We start from the raw sequence: 14,988 nt of genomic DNA, 5'->3' as shown, positions 1-14,988 counted from the left end.
TCGGACCTGACTTGATTTGACCTCTGTTCTCATATTTTTGTATTCCTTGGCTGTTGCATGTATCACAAAAAAAGAATGAACTTCTTATAAGATTTAACAAATGTATAACAAAATAAATGGTTGGAAGGCTTAAACAGGAACATTACATAAACAAAACTGCAGTCACATTTAATAAAATTCATAATGAATAAAAAAACAGAGGATTAATAATTCAGTAGTTTACTCCACTGAGCTGAGTTGAATTCCTATAGCAAAAAACTAAAACAAAATACACTTAAATAAAGTGCAGTTTGTACAAAATGTTGTGATTTGTTTCTAGGGAACTACCACATTTTAATGATTAGAGATACCTAAACTGGCATTGCCATTTACTGTCAGTCACACTGGTGTATAGGCAGTGCTAGTCACCTGTTCTGTGTGATTCAGAATGCAAATAATCAAGCTTGTGATTTTGCAAAATGTGATCACATCTACCACCAATTTCAAAATCCAACACGGTACTGTGCAGATACAACCAGACACACAGAGATAGCACTCAGTCATTAACCCTATAAGGCCCCAGGTTGTAATTTTACAACATCACTATAAACTATCCTAAACAATTTAGTAAATGTTTTGTTTTTTTAAAGACTACATTTACACAGTCATTAGGTCTTATTGTTCCGCCTCACAATGGTTTTGGGGAGTAAATGTATTTAAAGGTCCTGCCCTCTGGCCATGAACTCACACAACCTCTGAATCTTCGATCAAGCAACATCTCTTTGTTCTATTGGGCTGGATTTCTCAGATTCAAGTAAGTGACTTTGATGTGTACCAAGGCAGTGTCAATGGGATACGAGCCAAATCTGAACTTGGATTGTCAGGTGATGTCCTGATGAAGCTTGCCTCCTCACTTCCAGAACGTCACAACTACAACATCTACGCAGACAACTACTTCACCTGTTGTCCCATTGGTAGTGAAGCTCCTTGATCGTGGAATTCATTATGTGGGAACAGCCAGGCAGGTGCGCTTACCCAACTGTAACCTTGAAGACGAAAAGAGCTTGAAGAAAACTGGGAGAGACTGGGACTCTGGGACTAATAATATGTTTTTTATTGTTATAATTATTGAATAAATTACCATTCATAAAAAAGATGACTGATGTGTCATTATTATTCATGCTATGTACTTATATGGACTAACTAAGCAATCAATCCTGCAAATGAACCCTTATGCCGTGGCTACACTGGACGCGCAACTGAAGCGCAGTGCACGTTGTGCGCACGTTCTGCGGAATGTACCATTTTACTGGCTACACCGGCAGCGCACAGACAGCGCACGTATGGCGCAACGTACAGGCAAAACAAGACTTTCGTTGTCTTGAGTTGTTGGATCCAGCACGACAACAGTGAAACTGCAACACCGAGTTTGTGTTTCATCCATCGATCGTCTGTCGTTATTTTATCTGTAGGCTGAATAATTTGGCTAATGAATTTTGACGACAACAGATATCCCCATGGCAACTTGTTTATCAGAGTCTCTGGTGAAAGGAAACATTTATTCATTTCCTGTCACGGTAGTTGAAAAAAAAAAACCATACAGACATATGTTAAGACCCATTTCTCTGTAAAAAGGGTCGTACACACCCCACGCAAAAAAAATATAAATAGAAGACTGGTCTATTTTAGCAAATCTGCGAGGCGCTTGCGGACTACTTGCGCGCTGCTCTCATGTCTGGTGTAGCCACTTTCATTGATTACAATGGAATCGATTGTTGCAACGTGCGCTCAACGTGCGCTCAACATGCGCTCAACATGCGCTGCGCTTCAGTTGCGCATCCTCAATATATTTATTCAGACATTGTGAGTAGATCACCATCATGTTTACAGCCCAATTCCCTAAAGATGTTTTAGTTCCTTCTCTCATTACCATTACTTATGTCACCTTCATCTGCCCAAGTGGACACATATCAACAAAAGCTCCAAAGTACCTTGTTAGTATCTACTCATCTGGTACCTCCAAGGTTAAAGAATCCTTCTTAAATCCACATCCTGACATATGACCAGTGGAACACACTTTTGGGTTTAAATTAAGCAGCAAATAGAAGACAATTAGAGAGGAGACAAAGCACAGTTAATTGGACCAGCTTGGGGAATCTATCTGTGCTGGGCTGCTACAGATGGGAAACCCAGATAAGGGTTTGAAGACGTAGTGAAATACACACTCGTATTGAAAGTGAAGCACAGAATGAAACACTGGCCTCTTGTCTGACCAAAGTACATTTCTGTCTGCCAGTCATTATCAATCCTTCATCATGCCCTGAGGTAGTGTGTGTGTGTGTGTGTGTGTGTGTGTGTGTGTGTGTGTGTGTGTGTGTGTGTGTGTGTGTGTGTGTGTGTGTGTGTGTGTGTGTGTGTGTGTGTGTGTGTCTGTTTAGCAGTCCCGTTCTGCTTCAGGGTCACCATTGCTGCAGAAAGAGAATCTCATTATGGTGTTTACCTCAGTGATTACAGTAGACACGTTCATCCTTTTAGTTCCACTTCATTTGATGCTGCTGATAATGTAAGATTTTTTGCAGAAAAATCTCTGGTGTGTTTTTGATGTGTGTGCATGTGTAGGTCACGCTGTAACAGATACTGTATAATGAGACGGTGAACTTTGTGGCTGCTCTGCTTCTTACATAGTTAGATTTGTTTATGTGTAATCTGCATATCTGTGTGATACAAAAGAAAAAAGTTTCATTCATAAAATAGACAGGTTTTGACGAAGCTAAATAAACACAGTGATTCGCAAGAGAGGAGATGAACAGAATGAGGAATACACTTGGAAAAATAAGAATGAACATCTGAAAACTCTCTTCGAGGCATTCATTCCATACTCAAACTTGTAGATTGTGAGAAAGGCAAAAAAACACAGCTGATGACTCTGCAACAAGGTCATTCTTATTGTTAAGATAATGTACATATGCTCAGGGTGCGATTTGTAGGGGGGGGATGGTGAGGATTTCCCCCCCTCTGGTTTTCCTATCCCTACCTCTGCTAAATTATTTTTATCTCCGGTGGGGACAAGGATTTCCCCCCCTTGATAGCGATGAATGCAACTTAACTGCTAGCCTACTTAAACTCTTGAAATCTAACGATCTTCAGTGTCTTTACATCAGAGTAGGCTATTCAGCAGCCTTCTGGCAGACGGTGCATATTTCTGAACGTCATCGAACACAAAAACATTGTAACATTTTTGTGCGGGAACTTCGCAGGAAAAACAGCGCTGAACCAAACATGAAACTACGGAGCCCCTCAGGTAACATAAAAATTTTTTTAAAAAAAGTTTAGTTTCACGTGCTCACGTGAAACTATCACGTGCTCACGTGAAACTATCACGTGCGCACGTGAAAGCTGTAGATTGATGTAGCCTGGCCCATAGGGCTACTGGTACGGAGTGTATACTGGAGACAGTCAGTGAAAGAAATGACTACAGTACAGGAGTTAGTTGCGCTATATTTCAATCTCGGTCTTTATTATAAGGACATTGCTGCTTTGCTCGCAAGTCGTCACCATTTTCACGTGCGTCACCAGTTTCACGTGAGCACGTGAAACTAAACTTTTTTTTTTTTTTTTTCATGTCACCTTAGGGGCTCCGTATGAAACGCGTTCAGAGCAGCATATCATCTTACTTTACAGGACCCATTTGCAGAATTGTGGATAGAAGAGGGCCGAAATGCTGCAGACAATGCCCCGATAGGAAAAACGAAAAAGCCACCACAAATTTGTCACCAGAGCCGACTGTTTACTTTGTCTAGTTTTCCAGACCTGTCCCTGAGTGTTGACAGCACGTTGTGCTATTTAGTGAATTATTTTGAGTGTTTGATTTAAGTTAATTGGAGGGTCTTTTCATGGAGAGCATTGATGCTGTTCTATGGTGCTTTCTGCCTGTTAGTGCGTACGCATGTTTTTGTGACGTTGAATAGAAATCCATGTATGGGTTATTAAAAGTTTTGCCATGTTGTGATGGGGACTAATCCACGGACCCGAAAAAAGGGCCTGTCTACTTTTTGCGTTTTTTTCTCCCTAGTTATGCAAGTTAAAAGTCCAATGTTCTTGTCTATGAATAAATTAAAAAAAAACATCCCCCCCTCTGTTTTTTTGTCAAATCGCACCCTGCATATGCTAATTAGGACAACTTTTTATGTTTGAATTCAGCTCTGGGAAAAAAATGATGGTACTGTATGACAAGCTCTATTAGATGATGTGGTCATAACGTCTTCCAGTCAGTTGTGGCACCGGTTTTCTTAATTTTCCTTACCTGTGTGGTAGTGCAGATGCAGGTTCCGGCTGTGGTCCCCTGTGGTCATAGGGTTGAAGCTCACAGTCACCTGCATGCACTGGCCTACATCAAGAGTCCCACAGGTGGGCGTCACAGAGAAAGGACTGGAAAGGATTAGAAAGTCATTTAACAAAGTGGAATAACAAAACAGAAGTAAAGGCATGTCATATACGGCTTAAAGGGGCCCTATTATGCTCATTTTCAGGTTTCATGATTGTATTTTGAGCCTCTACTGTGACCTGAAAAAGCGCTTTATTTCTGTTGTAGATTTAAGTCCATCCTGTACCGACTCTCACCTCTGTGTGTCTAGATTGAACTTGGCCACAGCATTTCCTATGTTGCGGACCAGGTGAGTCCTCTCTGTGGAGGCTTTTGCGGGACAGATGGGTAAATTGAGCTCGTCACGAAAGTCAAGAATGCCACGTGGCCCGATGGCAAGTATTGGGACCTCAAACCGCTCCCTCTCTGTCACATAGACCAGTCTGTGGTGGTAGTCCTAGATTATGAAACGGGAAGAAAAAGTGGAAAACTATGAAGAGAGAAGTCCTGGACTGAAAAAAACACACAGTTTATTAATTATCTTTTGCATTTGTTTAATATTTTTTGGGGTCATACAACACAGATGAAGCTGGACATAAGGTGGAAGAAAAAAAAAGGGTCAGATTCAGATTACATAATGTTTTACCTTATTCCCCATCATAGTTAAGCGTATTAGCATGCTAATTAGCACAAAGTACAGTTGGGGCTACGACAAGGATTTCCTGTCTCATACTGTATGTCTGTTTCCAAAAACCCAAATCACATGGCGGAATACACAAATCATTCTCCACTTTTGTTGACATTGAGAAATAAGGTGCTTAAGGAGTGCTTGTCCAACCCAAGTATTGGACAAAATGTAGATGTGGACCTAATAAGACAGTATTTAGACATATTTTATCAAGCACGCCCTCTGACAGATCTGTCATTGAATGATCCCTAAATGCATAATCAGAGATATAAGTTATTATGTCGGACCATATTTAGCAACACTCTATCCAAAGGTCCATGAGACAGATTTTGAGAGGTCGAGAGATTTAAATTGTGTTCATCTCATGGTAGAGCCAAAAACAGAAGTCATGGGATCCTGGATGAGGATTGATTTCACCTGAAAATCCATACCACTATTATATTGGGTCTGTTCACTAACTGTCTGACAGACCGTTTATGCCATCCTAAGAGTCACGCTGCTAGCAAGGCTAAAATAGCTAAACAACCATAAGGGATAATATGACCTTCTATATAATGTTGATTTATTCAACTTTGACCTTTGTTTGTCAGTTTTTACTTCCTCCGAAAGGATGTGCTAGTGCAACTTAATGCCTGACCCTTGACCCTTTTAACCACTTCCACAGTGTGGAATGGGATTCCAATTTACTGTACAAACTGTAATTGATTTTTGATGAACTAATTAATGTACTTTTTCAGTAGAAATGTTCATTTAATTTGATATAGTACTAAATCTCTCAATTTACAACTATCCCCATCCTATATTCTCTTCCCTATAGGCAGGGGCAGGCCATCTGGCAAACCAAGCCTTTTCCCGGGTGGCTATAGTGCGTTTTGGACAACACAACTGTCTACTTTTTTTATTTTGTCTGACTGCCCTGGGCCTTGACCAATCCTATCATTCAACCTGTCCCCCCCCACCCCCTTCAGGCTCAGTGCCTTCATTAAACAGTGCAATGCAAGTGCCAAAATGGATAAGACAAAATGCAAGGGAGGCAGTATTTGTCAGCCTGTTGGACTTGTTGGCAGCGACTCTCCCTCTCCTCTTTCACTGTGCATACCAAGGCAAGAGTGAGTTACTTTGGGCATTGGCATCACCAGATCATGTTGCAGTAATGTAAGGCCATTTGAAGCTCGATAAAAAGTTTAACATGTGAACGTGCTATCGCTCCCTAACAGCCATAACAAAACAAACGCGCGTGTGTGTGTGTGTGTGTGTGTGTGTGTGTGTGTGTGTGTAGTTATTGTGCTCTGCTTGGCAGTCCAATTCTCTTTCAGGGTCACCATAGTGGTGCAGTAGTATTGAAGGCGGAGCCAGGAATCATCATCACAAAGACCTCCTTAAAAAAAAGCAATGGTATTTTCTATTACATTTTGTAGTATTGCAGAAAATAAGATCTGAGGCAAACACGTTTATGATTCTTACACGTTTTGTTCAGCAGATAATCTCCACACCACTTGATTTTTTAATAGGAAATGCAATCGCCAGTAGTAAAAAACTAATGTTGGGCTATAAACAAACTACATGATTCCGGCATAGCTTCGTATCATCATCAATGAAGGCGAAATCCTGTTCGCCGTGATTACATTTACTGGTCATATTTAGTCACTTGTTAGCAACCACCTTTTAATAACACAACGTTTTGGACAAATTACATCACGGCCTGGTATGGCAGTTCCACCACCCTCAGCCGTAAGACTCTACAGAGGGTGGTGAAAACTGCACAGCACATCACCAGGACAGAGCTACCATCTATGGAGGACCTCTACTCCCAGCAGCTCAGGAAGAAAGACCCCAGCATTATCAAAGACCCCCATCATGCCAGCAACAAACTGTTCTGTCTGCTACCATCTGGCAGGCGGTACTGCAGCATCATGACTAAAACCACCAGACTCAGGGACAGTTTCATCCCACGGGCCATAGGACTATTAAACTCCTGAGCTTGCACTACTTTTATTTTTAGTGTTTTATTGCATTGTTGAGGAACTTGCAATTCAAGTTTGTCATAACATACGCAACTACACCGTAGTTGCGTATGTTATGACAATAAACCTTTGAATCTTTAATCTTTAATCTAGCCCATGCAGTTATTTTATAATTATATTGAAATTGTCTTTTTACATAAATCATTACTGTATAATATTTTTTGAGCAGACCGCTCTGCTCTTTTACAATAACAAACCCTTGCTTAGGATAGCAGACAGTTGGTAAAGCTGCTCTAGTCAATCTGCAGTTTGGTCAATTGAATGTCAGCTGTTGCCAAAAAAATCAAAAAGGATTGGTTTTCCTCCCAAATAAAACACTGAGGAATACTTTTGAATGTTCAATTTTATAATTGTGGATGGCGAAAAACTTTGATTCATGATGGCTAAATGATCCCCAAAGAAAAGCAAAAGAGAGCAAGAACAAGAACACAGTGCAAGAGAAGGTGAGAGGTTAAAAGACAAGAAAGACAGAGAGACATGCAGAAGAAGACAGGAAGTAAACACTAAAGGGAACAGGGTATGGACTCTGGCAGCGTCTAAAGACTTGTTATTGGAAAAGACAGTAAAAACAGATTTGGACAGTTACAGGACAGAAAACCTCAATCAGAGTTACTGGTTGTTGTTGTTGTTGTTGTTGTTGTTGTTGTTGTTGTTCCTTTGCATTAGAACAAACTATGTTTGTTTTGGCGGAAAAAATAGTATCATTGTTAAAACAATAAAATCCTTTATTGTTAGTAGCCTTCAGGTTAAGTTGGGGTTCTTTTCTCATTAATGACCGGCTTGCTGCATATGACCCCTCACTTATTTTTTGGAGCAGTCTCACTCCCTTCTCCAGTACCTTGTTCTCCTGCGGGGTGAAGGAGACAGTGAAAGAAGCCGACAGTCCTGGCGCGACCCGGCTGCCAGCATCCTCTGGTCTGACCACGTGGAAGAAATCAGAGTCCTGACGCTCCAGCTTCACTTTTTGTGAAACCTTGACGGAAAACAAAACATGACAAAAAGTTTTTAAAAACTGCGAACGCCTGAAACAAACACAGATCAAGGTGTACACACACACACACACACACACACACACACACACACACACACACACACACACACACACACACACACACACACACACACACACACACACACACACACACACACACACACACACACACACACACACACACACACACACACACACACACACACACATACACACACACACACACACGATGATTTATTCATACTGGATGGTGTCTTTTACAAATTGCAGCGATAAATCTTTTCCAATCCCTTGTGACCTTTTCCAATCATTTGGAAAAACACACACCCCACATAAGCAGATACTGTAGCCTTTTTCTCCTGCTATGGTCCATGCTGTCAGTTGTTCCATTTCACTGAAATATCAGCTGTTGTGACTGTAACTATTCACATAATAATCACCCATTCACACACCTTGTCTTTGTTGTGGAGATGGAGAGGGAGTGTGTAGGTCTGTCCAGGAGTGAAGTTCTGAAAGACCAGTTCAGGTGGATGTGGCTGGAAAGGCAGCTGATTCATTCCCACTATGGACAACTTAAAAACAAAAGCAGTAAAATACAATACTGTCATTAAAAAACACAACATACAAAACTCACTGCCATCCCACGTCATGTGTATCTTTAAAGGAGATTGTTTTTCTGATTGCTTTTGAGGTTACACACACCCCTATTACACACAGTCAATGACTTCCTATGACTTCTTGAACATGGGTAATACTTGGTTACATCAAAGACATTCATTACAGACTTCATGTGTTTACTATACATATTAAATGTATTAAATGTGCATATGCAATCCCTTTTGGAGGCATATGCAGATTTAATATTGCATTATTTAAGAAAGCAAAGTATGCTCTGTTTTACCTAGTAAAACAAACATTATATCCAGGTTATTTTAAAAGGGATGGTTCACCCCAAAACGCTCAAAATGCATGTTAACTGAAAATACTTTGGTTAAAAGAAATAGGTCCTACATGGAAAAAATAATGTCTGTGGGTTATCTTGAGTAACCGCGTCATGATTTCTGAAAAGAGACATTGCTTGGAGTTTCAAAACGTATTGTATCAGCAATTTGAGCGTTCTAAAGGTAGATATCTCAAACACACCTTTGACAACTTAGATTTAAATTAGGAAAATATAGTATAAAGGTGCTAATGTCACTTCCGGCCAAAATTGCGTCCCGACCCACTTTCCGGAGAAAATAATGCATTAGAGCAGGGGTGGCCAACGAGTCAGAGACGAAGAGACAATTATTTGACTGTGTTACTGCAAAGAGCCACATCATACACACATCGTGGATGTATGTCCGCCTACTTCTCTCTTGCCCTTTCTCTTTTGCTCTCACCCTTTCTGTGTGCTCCAGGGGCATAGCTAGTTTTGAAGTTTGAGTGGGGTGGACTTCACATCCTCTAGGGGGGTCCGGGGGCATGCTTCCCCGGGCAGATTTTTAAAAACATTTTAAAGTGAGTTGCATGCTTCTGGTGCACTTTGAGAGCAAAATTAAGAGAATAGAATAGAACTGTGTGGTCTTGGTAAGGGGAGGGGGCACAACTCTCAACACTAATGTGAGACATAAAAATATATATATATACATTTTTCTTTTCAATTTCAAAATGTTCATTTGGGTGGGATTTTTTTTTTTAGGTGGGCTGAAGTTCACCTAAAATAGGTATAGCTACGCCACTGGTGTGCTCCCTCACTCTATTCCTCTGTGCCCCTCTCTATCTCTCACACATAGAAAATGAAAATCTAAAAATGTACAATAATTGACACACAGACACACACACTCAAAGACACACACTCTGATAGAGACACACTCTGTCACACAGACAGACTTCTTGTAAATGTCACACACCATGATATTGACAGAAAGTATTAAGACCAGAGGCCAGTTATTTTCAGCCATTAAGATTGTGTGCACTGCCTCACACACACTCTCACTTAATCATGTGAAAACTATTTTTGTATTACTGCATGCTGGTTTTTTGAACCAAGTTGGCATTCATTGCGTTGAACACTCCTTTACAAATCTGGCTTACAAAATTTAAATGTATTTAAAACAAACCCACGACATGTTGGGTCAAATACTGCTTCATGACAGTTATTTAAAAATAACTGAACTGTATTTTAGTTAATTATCCTCTCATGATAACTATCTCAACTTTTACCCTGTGACTGGCAGAAGCTCTGCTGACAGAGATGCACTTTCTCTCTTATTTATTTCGTTATCGCGATTCAGCAACTCAGGAGTCCTTCTGTGTTGGTGGCCAGCTTTCCGTGAGCAGGCCCTCTCACACACATCTACAACTGCAAAGTATTACCGTTTTGATTTGACAACTTTGTATTGAGTTATTACGGTTTTATCTGAGTTTTATTTTCGCCGTTCAGAAGCAGATCTCTCCCTTCCCTGTCACATCACGAGTGCAGTAGAACCCGCCTCCTGTACTGCAGGATCTGCATCTGATTGGCTAAAGCACTTCCGTGTCGAAAACTCTGTGTAACGATTGGCCTGGAACTTGTGTGTCGTTAACCCTTTTTGAACCTGGATACATATGCGCAAAAAAAAACCACACAATTAAAATTCCATATGTACTGAGGAGCCGCATGAGACTGGGCAAAGAGCCGCATGCGGCTCGAGAGCCGCGGGTTGGCCACCCCTGCATTAGAGCGAGATTACTGTTTGACACAAGGAATTTGGAGGAATTATACAGTTTTTGACGAGCAGAAATATTGTTTTCTGGCATCACTTACGTTACAATACGCTAAAGCTGTGCTATTTCGGGGCCTTTAGGATGACCTAAAAAGTTCCTGCAGGTCATTATTCCTGCTTATCACCTGCAGTTGCCCACTGTGGGGGTTACTGAAATTTGTATTTGCATATTGGACAAGTCAACAAAAATTGGAACAGGGTTGAGATGCAATAATAGGTCATCCTAATTATGATGAGGGGGCGTTTTTTTTTATTTCATAGACATTTCACAAACTTTTGATGGCATTTAGCTCCGAGCCCCCTGTTAAATCCGCACTTTAAAAGTACAGAGCATTCAGTCACATTGGATGCCCTTTGCCCATCAATTAGTGTCTGCTGACTAAGGGGAAGCAGCTTTGGTACAATGTAAATGACCTTAGCAGACAGCACAGACTCTGTATGCAGGGGATTAATGATGATATGAAAGGTTTGAATGATGGTGTCTTTTTTTCCCCTGGATCTATCCATCCAATAAGTCACCCATATCCATTCTTTTATTTAGACATATCCATTGAAATGTACATATTCATTCAGCCCATAAGACCGAACATGTCACTCTGCCAATTTTTATACCGATTATGGTAACTGGTGCTAAGGTGTACAAAAAAAAAGCTTTAAATGGTACAGAAGAGCTTTGATAGTGAAACAGGTAAGTAAGCAAGGTCCACTGTCATGGAATGAGATTGAAAACACTATACAATGTCACTTTAAAAAGTCACTATTGTTTAAATATGTTAATGCTTAAATACACTAAATGGTTGGGGACTTCTCAAGTGTACTTTACACTGAAATGCATTTATTTTTTACCGTTATCTTCCCTATGTCTGTGTTAAGTGTATCTTAGCTATTTTAAACCAAAGTAGTTTGAGGGTATTTGGTAAGTGTTTGGTATTTTTAGCTCATAATGTTTCTGTATAAACCATGAACTCTCTACAGTTCTTGATGTGTTTGAAATATACAGTATGTTGTAAATACCTTTCGATAGCTAATTGGAGTGTCCTATTTCCCATATTACCATTTTATCTTGTGATTGTATTGTACATTTAAACTGTTGTGAATGAAATTGAATTGAATTTGAATTTAAATGAGACTGGGAACATTTTAAATAGGCAGTTTTATACACCACACTATACATCCATGTGGTGCTGAAGTATTTTGAAGTGAGGAGACAGGTTGTCAAAACCAAATGTAGTTTTCAATGTATGTCTGAGTCTCAAGTGAAACAGTAGACTCCCCAGGGTTTATATATCATAAAGATAAAAGTAAGTAGCTGAGGCTTGTCTACAAAAGGAAGTGATAAAGAAAAAAACCCTGTGCGACTTCAATCTTTTGCTGTCACTGTCACAGTTGCCGTTAATTGCGTAGCACCTATCTCTAGAATACATATAGTGGTGCAGGAATGAGTCCTAAAACCCAGAAATTGGTAAGCATTTAACCACATCTTGTTCCATCTTCCCGTTCTGTGTTCAACGCAAGCTTAAAAGATGTTCACATTTTGTCCTATGACATAAAATGGCTTGTTTCATACACAGGGCATTTAATGACTAAATGAGACTACTGAACATCATCATGCCAAACACAAGTCTGCCTTTAGCTTAGCGGTTGTGATAGAAGTCGTGTGTCCATGGCTTAGTTTGTTTGTAGTTTAACCATTGCATTTTGCTCTAAATTCAAATAAAAATGTATTGTTTTTGAATATCATCCCGCCTGAAAAAGTGTAAATTCATTCAAGTTTGATGCCAAGTTTTTTTTCAGCTATAACATCTAATGAAAAATTCCCACTTTTTTTTTTTTGTCAAGGGAACTTAAAAACACATCATCACTGCACAACTGTATTTCAAATTCAAATAACACAATGACATGTTTATTCAGTTTCATCATCCTCCTGTTACCTTTCACTATACTGTGCTTACTGTAACTGTTATGGATATTCACAGCATAGCAAGATACTGCATTAAGCTATGGGAGTAAAAGAACAAAACATTTGCTTCAGGTTCAAGCAGACAATGATATCACTAACAACATTAAATGCAGATGCTCATTTGGACCTGGGAAATATCTAAATAAAGCAAATAGAATGTTTTACTCTTGTCACCTACTGTAGGTGCAGACAAATCAGACAAGGAGAGAGCAGAGGCCTCAATTTGCTGAGCTGAGGACATTGCAACAAAACACTGCAGTCAGACATCGATTTTTGTTCACTGTAAGAGCCAATGTAGTTATTAAGATAATCTGTCATTTGAAGCAGCTTTATTTAAAAAATGGGACATTGTCCAATATGTGGGTGACAGGACATTGAGCCCCTGATAATTCATGAGAAATCCTAATTCTGTGTGAAGTTAAAAGGAAATTCTGTCCTCACCTTTTTTGGCTTGGGAGGCCCTTTGCTCTTTAAACATGGAATGGCTGTCATTTGGACTGCGTTTTGTGGCACATTCACCTGCAAAACAATAAAAGACAAGAAGACATTTGTCATTAAGTAACCGATAGCGTTAATTAAGTGGTCATTGTGGCCTTTATCCAAGACGTTGGTTAACGTTAATATGCTAATGTTGCTAACAGGCTAGCAGTAAAAAGGCAACGTTAATTTCCTCAGTATCAAACTTGTAGTACTTATTGCAACAAGCCATTAAAACACTTCCGCTACTTTTACAAGAAATTCAGTTAACCCAATTATATTAAAGTTAATTTACGTAACCTATAATTAGCGTACAGAAAACAACGGCTTTTTCACATTTCCTAAGTCTTCACTCACACCGGCACACGCTGTTTACAGTAATTTAACTGATGTAAAATATTTTTAACATTGCTGAATACTTCTCTTCCGTGACTTAATATTAGACCAAACTTAGCAGGGAAACCTGCTATCTTGTTAAACTGACAAAATGTGTGATAAAATAAGTATGTTATCAACCTACCTCACCGTAGGTGAATAGACTGGCTATTTAGAATTTCGTTGTGGTTTGTTTCCTCGGCAACGCACTTAACAACGGCCTTCCAATAAACTGTTCTCTGATTGGCTGAACTCCTTAAAAACCGGAAGTAAATAACATCACATTTTTAAAGAAAGGTTGAAAGTAATACATTTGGAGTGGGAAAACAAAACCAATTTGCAAACGTACAAAATAAATGCATTTCCCCAAATGTGTTATTTTGATTAAACTGATTCAAAGTTGTTTTGGATGAATTACCTAACTGACTGAACTGGATGAGTTCGGTAAAGTAGGAAAGATTTTGATGCATTCGAGCTTGCCGGATCAATAACTCATAAATAAATCTTTGTTAGATCACCAATAACGTGGTTTTACAACCGTGGTAAGGTACACAACGGGCAACAACCTAATATTTGTCAAAACAAGAAAATATAACTTCCTCTCCGAGCTGGCCAACGTACATCGGTCTCAACCAGCGCTCACCCTCAAGCCGGAGGAGAGACCAGTGTGCAGCCAGGGACCGTCTACAAAGTGCAAAGACGAAAAAACATAGGCTTTTACAATAACCTCCCTGTCATTCAGTAATGCGCAATAACCACTTCTCACATTGATGATAACTGACAGCTCAATTGTTGCATTACTTTAGTGATGAAACCGATGACATACAATTTTGTGCTAGAAAATAATCACTTCACATGATTATTTAAGATACCATACATTTAAATACAAATTATTTTGAACAATTTTGGTTCATTTTTCATTTTGAACATATTCAAATACTCCACTGTTAGTGCTACACAAGTCTATTTGGATATTTACTGTGGTTATGCGCCAACAGGTTATCTGTGTGAAATGCTCAATAACTTCACTATTATAATATAAGTTACCAAAATCACACATTCATGGTCTTGCTGGTTATACACAGCAATTTACATATCCTTAAATGTTGTACATATGCCATGCAATTTGGGATTGAGTATCTTTCCAAGGACACTTTGACATGTTGATTGAAGGGGCTGAGGATCAAACCACTGACCCCCTGATAGATGCCCAATTCCCCCATGAGCCACAGTCACACAAGGGATAAAAAGAGTGTTAGATCAGTTTAAAGTAGGGCTGTAAGACGAAGTATCCCATAGTCAGTACAATACGTTCATAGGCTGTATATGTAAGATTGATTAATGAAAAGCGTGTACACGATTATCTGTATCTGAATAATTCACT

At 39.5% G+C, this 14,988-nt stretch overlaps 1 protein-coding gene across 1 annotated transcript in view; it reads right to left on the bottom strand.

Annotated features, from left to right (window-relative positions):
- Positions 1-13,803, bottom strand: part of hydin (HYDIN axonemal central pair apparatus protein) — a 127,051-nt gene extending 113,248 nt beyond the window's left edge. Inside the window, 6 exon segments of the mRNA XM_063907149.1 lie at positions 4,283-4,407; positions 4,600-4,799; positions 7,893-8,027; positions 8,498-8,617; positions 13,194-13,271; positions 13,750-13,803. Of these exon segments, the coding sequence (XP_063763219.1) occupies positions 4,283-4,407; positions 4,600-4,799; positions 7,893-8,027; positions 8,498-8,617; positions 13,194-13,244 (631 nt within the window). The 5' untranslated portion in view covers positions 13,245-13,271; positions 13,750-13,803.
- Between the last annotated feature and the right edge of the window lie 1,185 nt (positions 13,804-14,988).

Source organism: Eleginops maclovinus, chromosome 2 (assembly GCF_036324505.1).
Source record: "Eleginops maclovinus isolate JMC-PN-2008 ecotype Puerto Natales chromosome 2, JC_Emac_rtc_rv5, whole genome shotgun sequence".
NCBI classification, from domain to species: domain Eukaryota; kingdom Metazoa; phylum Chordata; class Actinopteri; order Perciformes; family Eleginopidae; genus Eleginops; species Eleginops maclovinus.
This window is presented reverse-complemented; position numbering and strand designations above follow the sequence as displayed.